Source organism: Pelodiscus sinensis, chromosome 4, assembly GCF_052426305.1.
Source record: "Pelodiscus sinensis isolate ZL-2025 chromosome 4, ASM5242630v1, whole genome shotgun sequence".
NCBI classification, from domain to species: domain Eukaryota; kingdom Metazoa; phylum Chordata; order Testudines; family Trionychidae; genus Pelodiscus; species Pelodiscus sinensis.
Window position 1 is genome coordinate 99,372,472 of NC_143055.1, and position 16,395 is coordinate 99,388,866.

Sequence of the window (16,395 nt, forward strand, 5' to 3'; positions counted from 1 at the left end):
CTTTATCAATGACAGAGAGACTATGCATACTGATTGTTCTGCCAGGTAACAATTATTTATACTGGACTTGATAATAAACAAAGGTGACTTTATTAAGTACAAACAGCAGGATTTAAGTGGTTGCAAGTGAAAATGGACAGAGCAAATTAAATTACAAAACTAAAATGAAAAGTAAACGTAAAACTGGTTCTAGTTCACTAATCTTAATACAAGTAGTTCCTTACCAGAGAGCCTGTTTATATTTCAGGCCAGTCTTCAAGTCAAGGATGAATGTTTACTCTGGGTCGCCAGTGGTTCCCTTTGTTTCTTTTGTATCTTAATGTGCCAGGCCCTTCCCCAGGCCAACTGAAGACAAAGAGATAGATAGCTTCCCACTGTTTTTATAGATTCCACCCAAGAATCTATAAAATCCAAGAAACTCTTGTTCTTTACACCCAACTTCTATGGAAAATTAGCTGTCAGATTGCTTAGACTTAAAGCATAAACAAGGCTGTTCTTGAGTCATTAAGTTGATTGCTCACTCGTTAAGGCTTCTGGGCACATCGACAGCTCATATTTTCACATTTAAAACCCTAAAGTCTTATACCTCATATTTTTAACTCTACATACAAGAATGTACAAGCACCCAAAGAAGATATACAGATCCAGCAGATTTTCACATTGAAATTGATAGGTTACATGAGTATTTTGTCCAAAGCATGATTGTGTTATGCATATGTGTATTTATAAGCCAATTTCATAAAGTATGGGGGGGGGGTCTTCACAATGTGAACCAGATTTGCAGGAGATATAAACTAGCACACATACAAAACCCTCCAATAGAGCTATGTCAGTGTATGCCAGCTAAGAATTTGGCCTGTATTTTTAATGACAGAAATAGCATGTGCCAAAAAGATTATCCTTTGCCATCTGATGTCTTTTTCCATGCTTTGTTAAATGAGCTTGCCTTTATAGTCAAGTTCCAGTATACAAGCATCTTCAATGCAAAAATCACCATCACTACGTTATGGTATTTTGCTTGGCATTCTCAGCACAGAGTGAGAAAGAAAGAAGATTACTCTGTCTCAATGCCCATTCAGTCTCCTCACATCCAGTGGTAGAGCACATTAATAGGGGACATGTTTCTGGTGCATGCATTGTTCCTGATCTGTAGATAAAGTTTTTAGGTCCTAATCTTAGGCCATTCACACATGGCACACAACATGGTCTTAAATGCAGTAAATTGGTGATCATGGCAATCCCAGAGAATCTCTGCTGTTTATGGAAATTGTCAGGTGATGAAAAGACACTCTAATTACATCTTTGCCACCCCCACCAGATGGCCACGACGGAGAGAATGACAAGAAGAAAGGGGGATATAGCCAGGGACTCTCCACCCTCTGATGGCTCTTGGTACTGTAATTGCCTCTTGGGACCACTGGAAGCTTGTGATAGTGCTAACAGCCACCAAATTGCAGAGCAGATTCCGATCTGGGGGTCTGCAAAGGGTACTTTTGCCCTCTTATCAACTTCATGTGAAACACTTTTTGGCTTCACACAAAAATGCCTTAAGTAAGGCACTCTTGAAAATGTCACCCATAGTCTTTACTGTATTTTTGTCTAGAGTTTTGAGTTCATCTACAAAAAATGGGTGGATTTCTGCAAGACAAGCCTTGCTAGGACTGCAGGTCCATGTGATAATTCATGAGAACCTCCCTCCCCTTTCTTTAAAAACAAGGGGGTAAAAAGCTAATGTCCTCAGAAGTACATTGTGTGGGAAAGCAGCTCCTAATTCTGATAGACTTATCTGACTTATCTGATAGCGCTCCTATACTTAGTATCCTATACTCTAAATAAACAAGTTAATGCTCCTCCAGAAACTGGGTATGATTTTGAGACTAATGCTCAAGATGGCATCTCAAACAACAGATGTCCAAGAGAAGTAAAACCAGGTGAAACTTTTTAGTACCACTAATCTGATTTGCCATGCTAAGGAGTTGCTTCAGTGCTGTTTTCTTTCCTTACTGTGTGCTAGCTTCCTCCACGTTTAAGCTGCAAACAGTCTCAAAGAAGTTACTGCCAGCAGGCCAAATGTTGCAGTTCTTATTCAGGCAAAACTCACTAAAGGAATGTTCAACTGAAAGCAGTTTGTCAGGGGCTGGTAATGGATGACAGGGGAGGGATCACTTGATGATTATCTGTTTTGTTCACTCCCTCTGGGGCATATGGTGTTGGCCACTGTTGGAAGACAGGATACTGGGCTAGATGGACCTTTGGTCTTATGTTCTTATATTCAGTGGGAGTTTGGCTAGAGTAAGAGTGAAGGATTTGATCATAAGGTACAACTTTTAATGGATAATAAAGAGGATGCAGCTTTATTGTCATATATATTTTAGCCAAAATTTCAAAACACGCTAAAGCCTGTTCCTTTTAGGAGCTTAACACAATTCATGAGAATGTTAAAATTGGCTGATGTAATTTTATAAGCACATCTACTAATACAAAAAATAGACATGTATTACAACTTGCATGGTTACATAGTAAACTAAATGCAAACAGATGGTGAAGTGTGGCTCTCTGTTAAGTATCTGCAAGATGTTAGTCAAAACCAGCTAAATAAAATTGGCATTTTCTTGCTTATCAGACCCAGCCTTTGTGCTATTCAAAGTGAAATGGGAGCCGGATTGGGCCCTAAAATAGAGATGTGTAGTGTGAGGAAGGATGTGGGTGTGAGAAGTGATACAGCGGAAATACAGAAGGCACCAGTGGAAGAGGTGATATGGTAGGAAGCAGAGGTGAAAGTAAGCGGGTGCGTCCTGGTTCATAGCTGTTACAGGAGGAGTGACAAGATTTGGTTCAGGATCCTTATCTTCCAGGTGCACTATGAGCTGGGCCCAGGATGTTTAAAAGACCACCTAGACAGCCAGAAAGAAGACTGGTCAATAATTACACTCCTCTGGAACAACAAAAAAGCTTGTCTGTGTAGAAACCAGAGCTTTATTTGGAGGTGCCTTTGAGACTATGGGATGAAATCCCCCCAAGATATAAAGACCATCACCTTCCAGTCCAAGTGCAATACACATTTGACTGTGCCTTCTTTTTTAACATAAATCTATAGAAACATTTATATTTATAAAAAAACAAACATTCTCTACAACCCTACCTAAAGAAGACCCTCCATTGTATATGCTTCCCCTGGGTGGAGGATGAAAAAACAAACAACAAAGGAGAGATGTGTAGTCATGTAGTTTAATATAGTACTAGAAAGTGGTCAGGCAGTATGGAGGGGAACATGGTTTTAAAACCTATATAAATTAGAATAAAGGGAAGATAATGTGGTTGTAAGTGGTTAAAGTCACATCTAATCTCTCCTTGGCAGCCTTTTGATCTACTTCCTAAAGGGAACTTGCATAACCCTTGACAATGCTCTCTTCCCTACTTGCTCCTCTCTTGTGTCTGTAAAGAAGCAGATAACATGGGCAGTTTTCCTGTCCATGTCAAATCAAATTGCTTCTAGACCACTAACAACAACCTTGTTGCTGTTGATCTGCACCCTGCTGGTGAACAGTGGAACTATGGGTACATCTACACTGCAACATTATTTCGAAATAACGAGAGCAACCAGACAGTCAGCCCAGGATAAGGGGCTCCCCAAAGGCAGCGAGGGGTGTGTGGATTTCTGAGTGGATAAGGGGAATACAGCATCTGCCTGGGGAGCACAGGGTTGGGGGCCTGAGTCCCATCCTGAGAGCATTGGGATATTTGGCTGTGGACAAGTATTAGAAGTGTGCTAGAGCTGGGGGACTTCACTCTCCAAGGTCAGTTTATTTGAGCAGAGGAACTGTTTGTTCCCAGCTCCCCTTAGATATTTGGGGCGGGGCATGTAATACTTCCCCTTCCCCCAGGATTTGTTAGGGCTGGATTGTTTTAGAACTAAAAGTAACTTGTTAACTTCAGTTTCTGCTACCCAAGGTGAACTTGCTGCTTCCTACTGTGTGGCCCTGCTTCTAGATCTGCACCCTGCTGGTGAACAGTGGAATTATGGGTATGTCTACACTGCAACACTATTTCGAAATAACTAGTGCTATTCTGAAGTAACTTAGTCTGCGTCTACACAGCAGGCAGTTATTTTGAAATAGTGTCAAAATAATGTCAAGCTGGAGGACTTCTTACTCTAACTCCTGTAACCCTCATTGTGCAAAGAATAAAGGAAGTCAGAGGAAGAGTGCTCTGTTTTGAAATAAGTGCTGTGTATACGCTCCCTATTTCGAAATAAGCTATTTTGAAATAAGATACACAATTGATGTAGCTCAATTTGTATAGCTTATTTTGAGTTAAGTCCTGCAGTGTAAACACACCCTTATTCTTACAAAAGAAAAAAACACAAGAAAACTAGAACTCAAAACAAACTAAATTATACATACAATGAAAGTGTGTGTGTATGGGTGGGTTTTTTTGTTTTTTGTTTGTTTGGTTGGTTTTTTTCAGAATGGGCCCTAACTGAGTCAGGATGACTCTCACTTTTTCAAATGGTGATGGTTAGTTCAGGAGTTCACTAAGCTCTTAAGGACTGTTAGCTTTTTATCTGCCATTCCAATGTAAGCAGAAAATGCTTTAATATGTGATTTGGTTGGAACATGAGTCACATCTCAGCGTATTTAGAGAATTTGCTTTTTAGCAAAGTGGATTAAAAGGTGAAGATCACTGTCTTGTTTAAAGTTGCTGCATTAAATTACTGTTTTTCTTCTTAAGAGATTAGGGATTTCCTTGTCTTCATTACTTGCCTCTTGGTTTAATTTTTGTTAGGAAGCCTGCCCTATTGTACTTCCTATAAGCATTTGTAAATGAGATTTGACATTAAGTGGAAATTAGCTTGCAAGAGAGTTGGCAAGCAATCATGAATGGTACTTTATGATCTCAACACAGAATAAAGAATAGTAAAGTGTTTATATTATACTTCGTTTGAGAAACTCAGATCAAACTGTAAAATTCAGTCTGAAACAATCTGTCTGAGCTACATAGAGAATTATTTAGCCTTCATACAGGAGTCCTACATGAACAATTGTATCAGAACAATTTTAGAAAATTGTGAAGACTCCTATAATTTTCCAATTTAGTGGAATTATCACAGATCAGCAAAATCTGTGTTATGCCCCAGCTTTTGAACAGTCCCTTTAGAGAGGAACCCCTTTAGAGTGCTAGACTCTCAAGGGGTCTTACCCTTCTTTCAGGATAGGCCATCTAGTCTCACCACCTCCTAAGCAGAGCTACTGGACTCCAGCACTGTTGCTTCACACAGTGAGCTCTGCCTACTGAGACCAACTGAGAAGATACCCCTTACGGAGACTTGTACCTGCTTCAGGCAGTATTATAGAGACATCCAAACAGCATTTTCAAAACAGAGTAGGATTTATTAGTGAAGTGTAACACAGCATAGGAAGTCATTAAGTAAGCATAGAGATATGAAGGTTAAAGCATAGTCCATTCTGGCCAAGCCACAATTTACCAGCCAATCTGTAGTTACCTCCAGTTTCAGGCTGTCTCTCTCAGTCCTCATGTGTGAGAGAGCTTAAGTTTCTTCTAGTACCCACACTTATCCCCCTACCTCACCTATCACGATCCTTTGTTTTTAAGGTGTGTGGGTCGGGGAGGAGGGTCTCTGCCCAGCTTTCCTGTTGAGTGTGTCAATTCAGGAGTCATTAGAGCTTGCATTGTCTCTGATCTAGGATAGTTTGGGCCAGTTTCTTAGGCTATGTCCAAACTACAAAGGTAAGTCGGAAAAAAATACGCAAATTGGAAAAAGCAATTTGCCTATCTTTTTCCGCTTTTCTGTCGAGAGAGGCTTTTCCGAAATTTGGTGCATCTACACAGTGCCAAATTCCAGAAAAACTTGCTCTTTCAATACATCCCTTATGCGTTGTAGAACAAGGTATTTTTCAGAAAAAAATTCAGAAAAGCGGACGTGTTTTTGGACATGGCATTGCTTTTCTGGGATACCTTTAGTATCCCGGAAAAGTGCTGCAATCTAAATTTAGCCATAATGACTCTTTATTCCACCCAGAAAGGGAGGTAACAGATACCTGTCTCTTCCATGCAATCAGACATACATTTTTTCTCATAACTGGGTAGCAATGTAAAGTATGGAGGAAACTGAGGCTCGCAGAAGCTTCATAAAATATTTAAAAATATTTTCACTTTATTACACAAGTATTGGCAAACCTGACTACTTTATAATATAACAAAGAAACTTTGTTCTTGTATGGTACTTATCTTTAAAGTGCGTGGCAGGCACTTTATCTGAATCTTCACAACACTGTGTGAGGCAAACAAATACTATTTATTATCTTCATTTTACAAATGGAGAAACTGAAGTTAAAAGTCAGACTCACTTAGAATGAGAAAAGAATCCGTGTTAGAGCAATGAAGATGTTCTTACTTTTGTGTTAAGCCTGCTTAGGCCAGGTCTATACTAGACCCAGAAGGTCAGCTTATGGTACGCAACTGCAGTTACATAACTAACGTAGCTGGAGTCAACATACCTTAACCTGCGCTTGGTGCTGTCTTCACGCAGTGGGAGGTCGATGGGAGCAAACCCTCCTGTCAGCTTCTCTTACACCTTGTAACTGCAAGGAATAACAAGTACCAACCAGAGGCATACTTAGCATTCAATTTAGAAGTTCTTAAATAGACCCGCTAAATCAAATGCCAGAAGATTGATCTCCGGTGCATAAGTATAAACGTGGCCTTAGTCTTGTCTTCAAGTTCACACCACTCTCACTATATGGCAATCTTCCTGTACATCTTCACAATAATATAGAAATACAAAGTCCGTGTTTCTAAACCAGGGCCACACAAACTCACTTTTAAAAAATCCAAACAAAACAGATTTTAATAGACTAAAGCTTAAAAGTTATTGAAACATGTACCAAGTTTCTTTATTTGAAACTTCATTTTCTATTTCTTATATCAGTGTTTATTTGTAATTAATATTAAAATGGAATTAAGTACACTACTCCATGCAATTAGTTGAAGTGTGTCTTAATGTAGAATTTCCTTTTGGTGAATATACCCTTCTCCTTGTATATGTAGATCTCTTACTGATACCAATGAATGTAATGTGGGTGTGCATCTACTTGTAGCAAGTAAAAGATAATGTATCTGAAAAAAGAAGTAGATCTCAGGATGTCTCAGTTTTGCTTTCATGTTCTACTTCCCTGAAATGTTCTGACAGACAGAAAAAAGGCTATGGAAAATTAGAAGACACTAACACTTGCATGAAGGATAGCATCTGACAAACAGTCCAGTGTGGATGTTGTATTTATTAATAATAATGATAATTGATAGCTCTCTGAGAAAAGCAGGTTCCTAAAACTCAGCTTGATAGCATTTCTGTCTGTTGTTAACACACTGATCATTTCATTTGTATGCTATGCATCTTTGCCTCACCTCTTGTCTAGTTTTTGTCTTTTTAGAGTCTAAAGCATACATGTGGAATTCTCAAAAGCACTTAGAAATGGCTAAACGAGAGGTCAGCACTAAAGGATTTGCAAATCCCATCCCAAATGTACACAGCTGAGTCCCTGGAAGTTAGGCATATAAATTAATTTTTCAGGCACCTAAGCAAGTCGCCTGATTTTAAAGATTTAGAGTTAATGGGAGCAATGTATACACGGCACCTCTGAAAACCAGGTCACTTATTTAAACGCTGAAATATGGATTAGATGCATTCAAGATTAAAAATGTTGACCTGAGATCATTTATGGCAGGGACTAGGTCTCCTTATGTGTTTGTTCAACATGTAGCTTTGTGGAGTCCCAACTCGACTTGGGGTTTTTGAGAACTACTGGAATCTAAATGAATAAATAAAAATAATGTGCCTTGGTCATCAACAAGAAAAGAAACCTCCCACATGAGAAATGTATTCAAAATCAAAAGATCTACTGTAACTAAAGAGAACAACAAATTTTAGTATTTTTAGTTAAAACACACTTCTCCGATCTCATTTGGGCCTCTGTAAGGCATTAGTATGATGTTAACAGATCAGTAAAATGAATAAATTAATAAATGTAATTATAGAATAAAACTGGCTAATGGTAACAATCTATATGTTCAAGAACTTTTAGATGTTTAAAATAATACAAGAGAAAGAATCATATTTGAAAGACCAAACTACAGACGGTCCCCAAGTTACGAACGCATCGACTTACGACTGTTTGTATTTACGACCAATCTCCTATACAGCCGGAACCCAAGTTACGAACAAAATCCGCACTTACAAACAGCGCGGCCGTACATAAGTGAATGTAATCCAACTTACAAACAGATCGAGTTATGACCTAGTGTTTGGTACGTAACTCGTTCGTAAGTCGGGGATCGGCTGTTTGCCATTTCATAGTATCTTTCTGCTAAGATATTGCTGAGGTGATGAACTTCTGTAAGAACAGAGGAAACATTGCAATATTTTGTGATCTTTCTTTTTTTATATGTTTAGACTAATTGATAACAAAGCATGTAATAAAGTAAACTGAGACCTTGTCTACACTGGCATGTTTTGTCTCCAAAAACTGCCTTTTGTTGACAAAACAGTGAGAGCATACACACTACAATGCAACTTTTGTCAGGGAAAAAACACCTAGTTTTGGTGACAAAAAACTTCCACCTCTGTGAGAGACTTTTGTCTTTTCCCTTCCCTTCATTGTGGACAAAGAGTCAATGTGGACTCTTTTGTTTGTTTTGTCCAGAGAATTGGCTTCTTCTAGTATCCCACAATGCTTGACCCAATGCCGCATCCCATTTTCCTGACACACACAAACCCTGACCTTGCTTTAAGTTATAATAAAAGAAAGCTGGATACCAAATTTGGTGGTCCTAGCTCTTGCTGTATAGAAGGAGTTCTTGGAGAAACACACAGACAGATGGCAAATGGAGACACAGACAAACTCTCTCAAATATATAGTAGATAAATTAACCAAAATATTAGGAAAGGACAAAAACAACATGCTTCTTAAGATGTAAATCCATACTTATTATTTAATTATTTACTGATCCTGTGTGTAATGTTTGTATAATTCTTAAAATACAATGTACTTGAACCTTGATTTTCTTTCTTTTTATTTACAGTTTGTGGCCCATCCAAACTGTCAGCAACAGCTGTTAACTATCTGGTATGAAAATCTCTCAGGATTACGGGAACAGACAACAGCTATCAAGTGTCTCGTTGTGCTGGTTGTTGCATTGGGCCTTCCCCTTCTTGCCATTGGTTACTGGATTGCACCATGTAGCAGGGTACAGATTTTTTAATAAATTACATATTTAAACACCTCATGCTGGTCCAGACGTTCCTTTTCAGCTACAGTCATCTGCAGTGTAATCGTGCTCTGCTACTTTTATATCACCTGAATTTAACTAATTATTCAGATTTTTTAGAAATCTGCTGTCTTTAACTGATTTGTTTTATTCTGAGCAGTGGATAAAATTGATCTAGTATGAGGAAATGTGTTTGTGTAAATAAATTGTGTTTCAGCATGAAGATATGCCATAAGGTCTCTCAGACTCAATTATATTATGTTCGTATTAATACGTGTGGGTCATATTCTCTCCATGATACCAGCTATGCACTGTATAAGTACTATGTGCTTTTTTGCTAATGACCACGTCCTGCAGTGGCTCTGAAAAACTCGATAGTAGTCCCCCTCAGTTGGCATTTTAGGGATCTGATTCTGCTCTCGTAGAAGTCAATTGCAAAACTCACATGGACTTCAAATGGTGCAGGAATGAGCCCAAAATGAAATACCTGCTGTTTCTAAACTGTTAGGTCAGATTGCTTATAAAGGTGAACTGCAAAGTAAAAATTAAATGAAGCACAGTTTTATAACCATGCTGAGGGGGGAATCAGAAGAGAACATTTTAACAAATCATTTCACGTTTATATTTTCCATTGGGTGAAATCATCCTGGTGTTTCTAGGTTCACTGATGATGTCATTACACACATACCAGCAATCTCACTGAAATCCATTCAGTCCCTGATATGTGTGACGTTAGCCATATGACGCATTCTGATATATCTTCAGTAAATCAGGAAGAACAAAAGAGGATTTTTCAGAGAGAAGTATTTTTTTTAAGTTTACTTAGAACTTACTTCTTTGCTGAATGTCTTCCTGGCCCTTCCCCACAAGCCTGCTCAGGGGAAGAAGCCAGCACTGAAACCTGTTCTCCACTTGAGCTTATATTTTGCTGTGTATGAAGTCACAAGATTCTGCACATCCCATACATTTTTAAAGGGGATCTGATATTTTTCTTTCTCTGGTTATTTGTTTATTTGAAAGATTAACCTTTATGAAATAAATGGTTACTTAGTTTATCTTCTGAGATGTCACTTTCCTTGAAGAGCTGTTGTAAAAGAACCCCCTTATAGCTGCATGGTAGACTGATGTCACTGTAAACTCATGTTCACGTTTTTTTTAATGTCTGATATGGAAAAAATGACATTTGTTCCTGAGCTTTACTTTCTACTGCCAGAAACACTTGGCTCTTTTTGAATGCTCACATGAAATCAAGGTATTGGACATACAGATCAACTGCTTAATATTGTAATTTAAAAATGCTTTATAAAGGTCAGGTACAAAAAGAGGCTATTAAAGTCCTTTGTATAACCAGTGAATGTCAACATAGTGCATGCTTTACTGCTCAGTTCACTGAATCTGACCCCTGACTTCAGGAAAACCTGTCTCTTGAAATGGGGAAACTAGATTCCTCACTCTCTAAATTTGCTGTTTTCTTATGAAAGAATATTGCAATTAGTGCAGAACGTCAGATGAGGTTTTAAAATCTCACATATTTTTGTCTCATGTGGTGATTAATGCCATTCTTGGCCCTAGAATATTTTTATCAATGACCCTCCCCCCCCCCCCCAAAAAACACCCTAAAATCATCACTGATCAGGTTTGAAGATGTCACAAAAATTGGAAGAGTGATAAATAATGAAGATGACCAGCCACTGATATAGAGTGATTTGGATCATTTGGTAAGATAGATGTAAGCACACATGCATTTTAATAAGGTTAAATGTAAATATAATGTAAATATACATCTAGGAGTAAAGAAGGTAGGCCATATTTGCAGGAAGGAGACTCTGTTCTGGGAAGCATTACCTGGAAAATATTTGGGGTTCCTAGTGGATACTCATCTGAATGTGAGTTCCAGTACAACAGTGTGGCCAAAAAAGTTAATGTGCTCCTTGGATGCATAAACAGGGGACTCTCAAATTGGAGTACATAGGTTATTTTTCCTCTGGGAGGTTCACTTCTGGAATACTCTGTCTAGTTCAAAGTCCAGGTTATTGCTAAAATTCAGAGAAGATCCACTAGAGAATCATTAAAGGCGGCAAACGTGCCTTATGGTGACAGACTCAAGGAGCTCAGTCTATTCATTTTAACAAAAAGAAGATTAAGAGGGGACTTAATTACAGTTCCTATATGGGAACAAATATTTGATGATTGATTTTCTAATCTGCCAGAGAATGATATAATTCAATCCAGTGTCTGGAAGTTGAAGACAAATTCAGGGTGGAAATAAGGTGTATATTTTTAACAGTGAGGGTAATTGATCTTTGGAATAATTTACCAAGGATCAGGGTGGACTCACTATGCCTGCAATTTTTAAATTAAGATTGGATGCTTTTCTAAAAGCTATGCTCTAGGAATTATTTTCTAGGATGTTTTATGACCGGTTCTGGCCTTGGAATCTATGAATACTATTGATAATGTTGAACTAGCTTAGTGTTACTCACTTACTACACTTCTGGAGCCAGATAATTCCTGCACCCTTCAGAGACTGTGCAGTGGTTGAGGCAAGGAGTTTTGTCTCCCACTAACCTTGCAATATCTCATGCAAGGACTGAAGTAATAATACTCTTTACACCTAGGGGGTCTGAAGAGACTGCTCTGTGCATATATTCCTAAGGACACTATTCACTCCCAAAGGGGCTGGAAGGAAGCTGGGTGAGAGAACTGAGAGAAACTGTATTTCCTAAGATGAAATCCTTCTTGAACTTCTCAGTGGGCTGAAGCCTGGGATGGTTGCATCTCTTAATGACATATAGGTCCATAATTACCAGAAGTCTTTGGGCTGGATTTGATTGCTCTTTTGTGGGTGCCCTACAGGAGGTCAGGGGGAAAGAATACCCATCTCCTAAGAACTCTGTCAATGGCACCCCTTGAGTGCATGAACTGAGGAGTCACAGCACCAACAGAGGTACATGAACCCTTCCCCATCCCCAAAAGGCTGGCAGTAGAACCTCCCAGAAAAGGTGAGCGGTGGCCCTGCCTCTTACCACACAGACTTGTGGACCCGAGCTCCTCCTTTGAAAAGGAGTAGCAATTGCAGCTCCAGAATGCTTTCCCATCACAGCTTCCCTAAAGGTGTGCTGCTTCCCTCAGTCTTCTGCAGGAAGACTGCTGCTGGCCACTACAGTACTGCTGTCGTAATGCACCTCCACCCACCCCAAAGGCACAGCCACCCTCTAACCCACAAAGTGTTGTTTTAATCCAGATGAATTAATTTAAACATGTTAATGTTTCTGAACTAGTTTTTCTAACTTTGTTGCTGTGTAAATTTTTCTAATTATTTTTTTAAAAGTATTCACAGTCTTGATCTGGGGGATTTTTTTATGCTCTGAACACATCAGCCAGAAGAGTCTGTTTCTCCTCAGGTGTTATAAATAATGCTTTGATGTTCTGATTTTTGAATTCGGGGCATCATAGGCAAACTAATAATGCCCTGAAAACTTTGGGTATCTTCCCTGTTGGTAGAGAAGGCATTTTGTTACTCACTTCTACTTGGGCTTGATCCACTACTCCACTGACTTCCATCAGCCCTATCTACTATTAAATTGATACCCATATGCCCAAAGATGGCAGCGGGGGAGGGGAGAGAAACAATGAAGATTTTCTAGAGACATCATTTTACTATCTTCAGTAACACTAATGAAATATTTTTTTAAAATAAGGTCCTGTAGACTAACACAGTACATTCAGAAATTGACAGGGGTTGGCAAATGCCTGTTAAATGGTTTCATTACCACTTGAATGTCTCTTTCACTGGTTTGATGTTCTGATAATAGATCTGGCAGGTTCTTTTACTTTTAAGTTAACCTCTAGAGGAAGCAGGGCCACAGAAGAGGGGTAGAAAGAGGCAGGTGGGTGGACATTAAGACCCAGTGGTGTCCCAAATCCCGGGCTTCATTTGCAACTCCGGTTGCCTACATTACCATCCTAGTTCGAACTAGGGTGGTAGTGTAGACATACCCTATGATTGTTGACTAACAGAACATCATTCCTGGATGAATTGCCTTCTGAACACAATTGTCAGGAATGATAACATCTCATGGCTGTTTGGTGCACTTATAGGGTATCTCTAAGTAGGTAGTGGGTACTTTACACATCCAGCACATCATTTTTTGTAAATGCCTCTTTATGCTTCTTATCTGTGTGATACAAGGGAAATGCTGTAATAGCTTTTTAAAATGAAGGACTTTTTGTTTTGCCTTCACAGTTCGGGAAAATTCTCCGCAGCCCATTTATGAAATTTGTGGCACATGCAGCATCCTTCATTATTTTCTTGGGCCTCCTGGTGTTTAATGCCTCGGACAGATTTGAAGGCATCACAACCCTCCCAAATGTGACTGTAACTGACTACCCAAAACAGATTTTTAGGGTGAAAACTACACAGTTCACTTGGACAGAGATGCTGATCATGGTGTGGGTACTTGGTACGTATAGCAAATTGCTTCTTCACTCCAATTCCATGACAACTGTGCTGTGCAGATAGACATTTGAAATGAAAAAAGCGAGGCTCAAATGCTGGCTTCCCACTGTAACCATGTATATGGTTCCAGTGGTATTCAAGGGCTACACTGGCTCCCAAAGGAAAACTTCCAGCAGCCAACAGTTGGCCTAAGCAGATCCGTGCTGCCCCTCTTGTAGCCACTGGTGTCCAGGCGTGCCATGGGTAGGAAAGGCATATTTCTAGTTTCTTCTGCCTTCAAGTAAGAGCTGTCTTGGCTAAGTAAACATCATTAACATTTCTTCTTATATTCAGTGTAATGGGCAATTATATTTAACATTGTGAAATTAGTCATTTCCCACATATTTGCAAGAGTAAAATGGCCAGTGGTGTTCTTCAGATGAAGATGGTAATAGATGGAAAACTCAATGACTCACAGTGATACTACTTCAAAGTTCAGAAACCTTGGCATTTTGTGGCAGAAACCCAGGTTGGGTGTAATACCATCGATATCTCACTAATACCATAGCTTTCCAAATGTTGGTGTAATATCACTGACACTTACGATAGTGTAATAATGTAAAATGGTTGTTTTAAACATGATCACAAAGCCTATGTCATTGTATATGCCAGGTCAGGAGTTGTTAACGCACTAGCTAATTAGTGTTTACTTAACACCAGAGGAAATCACAGCTTCTTTCAGTGTCAAAGGGCTAGTGAGTCAGTTTTTGTTACTAGACTTTTTTTAATTGCCTGATCATCTGCCAGTTTGTTTGAGATTTTACACGGCCGAACCCTGTAATCTGCTGGATTTAAACACAAGGCCAGATGATGTGATGTAGGAAAGCATCACCTGTAGTGATCCCATCTTGTTGTAGAGAGAGGTTTGAAAGGAATGATTACTGCTAATGAAGGTACTTTGCCCTGTATCCTTCTGCAGAACCTCATTTCTCTTAATTGGAGCATCATTGTTGTTTATGTTATTTACCAGTGTTTTTTTTCTGTTAAATTATGTATGCTGAGGAGCAGATAAGGTTGCCATGACTGTCTCTCCTTCCGAGTGGTTAGTTCTGCAAAGGATGCTAGCGAGGAGTAGTCCCTATGCTTGAATGAGTGCAAAGTCTGGGATTGGGCTGGTCCCTGGGTGTGTTACTAAAGGAAGATTTCTTGTGCTCTCTGCTGGGGACCCAAGAATGGACTAGCCCCAAGTTAGCCCACTACATGGAAGCTGTTGAATGGGAAGGTCCTGAGTACAAACTTCAGTTGAGCAGATCCCTCTCAGTAACCAGCAGTGGGAAACAAAGTAAATGTGAAACTCTGTATCCTTTTTCTTGTAAATATTTTTGGGTAAAAGCAAATTTCAGCTCCAATGTCTCACATTGTGGAGAAATGATGAGGAGTATGACATGGCTGGATGCCATACGAGTGACTCCTTTGAGGAAAAATTTGAATGAGGAATGCTGAATGACTTGGACAGATTCTGCCACCCTTCGTCATGCTGACTTGTACTTTACTTCGGAAGTAGAAGTGCCCTGAAATCAATGGGGCTCCTTGTGATGTAAGACAGTGGTTCCCAACCTGTGGTCTGAAGACTCTTTGTGGTCTGCGATGGTACTACAGGGGGTCCGTGGAAAGTTTAAAAGTAAGGATCAGGCCCACTGTAGTGGGCCTAATCTCTTCTTTTCTTTTCTCCCCCAGGGATGGGGGAGGTCTATGAAATTTTAATAGATTGAAAAGGTATGCTTGAAAAGGTTGGGAACCACTGATGTAAGATACTATTCAGTCTGAGTAAGGATGGCAGAATCTGTCTCTCTGTGTTCTGGGTGAAATGTGAGTTTGTCAAGCATTAACAGGCTGTTAGGCTAGGTACCATATGTGAAAAACAGAAAAGAGTCATATCCTTTACAAAACAGTATGAAACCAGTAACCTGTGTTTGTAATTGTTCAGTTTGTGTTTGGTCTCCTGTGTTTTGAGTTGTTGGGCTTTCCTGTAATAGTAAATGTCTTTGATCCTGGGCTGTTATGTAAGAGTATATGGGTAAATGAAATGGGAGAGGAGTGCTAGAAAGGATATCCTTCCACTTTTAAAAGTTATCCTTCTGTAACAAACACATCACACTGAGATGTTTGCATTGTGAAGTCATTAAATTGTGACGTAGTAGCCCCACTGTGGGATGACTGAGCTTTGGCCCTAAAGACAGCTGCAAGAAAGCTAAGATAGATAGCAACTCTGTAATACTGAAAATCAGTACTTCAGTGCCTTCTTCTTGTATCCTGATTTTGTGGGAGAGAAAGTTAAATGACTCTCGGTGTGACCAAACAGGCTATATTCTCTTCTTGTTGCAGGTATGATGTGGTCAGAATGCAAAGAGCTCTGGTTAGAAGGACCCAGGGAATATATTTTGCAGCTGTGGAATGTTCTGGATTTTGGGATGCTATCCATTTTCATTGCTGCTTTCACAGCCAGGCTGCTAGCATTTTTGCAGGCCACCAAAGCACAGCGATACGTGGACAACTACATTGAGGAGAGTGACCTCTCTGTAGTCACACTTCCACCCGAAATAGAGTATTTCACTTATGGTGAGTTTGAATGTTACTTTCAAGTAGTCGACTAGTGGATGCTCATTTAAAGG

At 39.4% G+C, this 16,395-nt stretch overlaps 1 protein-coding gene across 2 annotated transcripts in view; it reads left to right on the forward strand.

The window, feature by feature from the left end:
• TRPC3 (transient receptor potential cation channel subfamily C member 3) overlaps positions 1-16,395 on the forward strand; it is a 62,575-nt gene that overhangs the window by 29,357 nt on the left and 16,823 nt on the right. For both annotated transcript variants that reach the window (XM_006125590.5, XM_006125592.4), the window contains exons 4-6: positions 9,100-9,264; positions 13,532-13,748; positions 16,109-16,342. In XM_006125590.5, the coding sequence (XP_006125652.1) occupies positions 9,100-9,264; positions 13,532-13,748; positions 16,109-16,342 (616 nt within the window). The remainder of the gene's footprint in view (positions 1-9,099; positions 9,265-13,531; positions 13,749-16,108; positions 16,343-16,395) is intronic.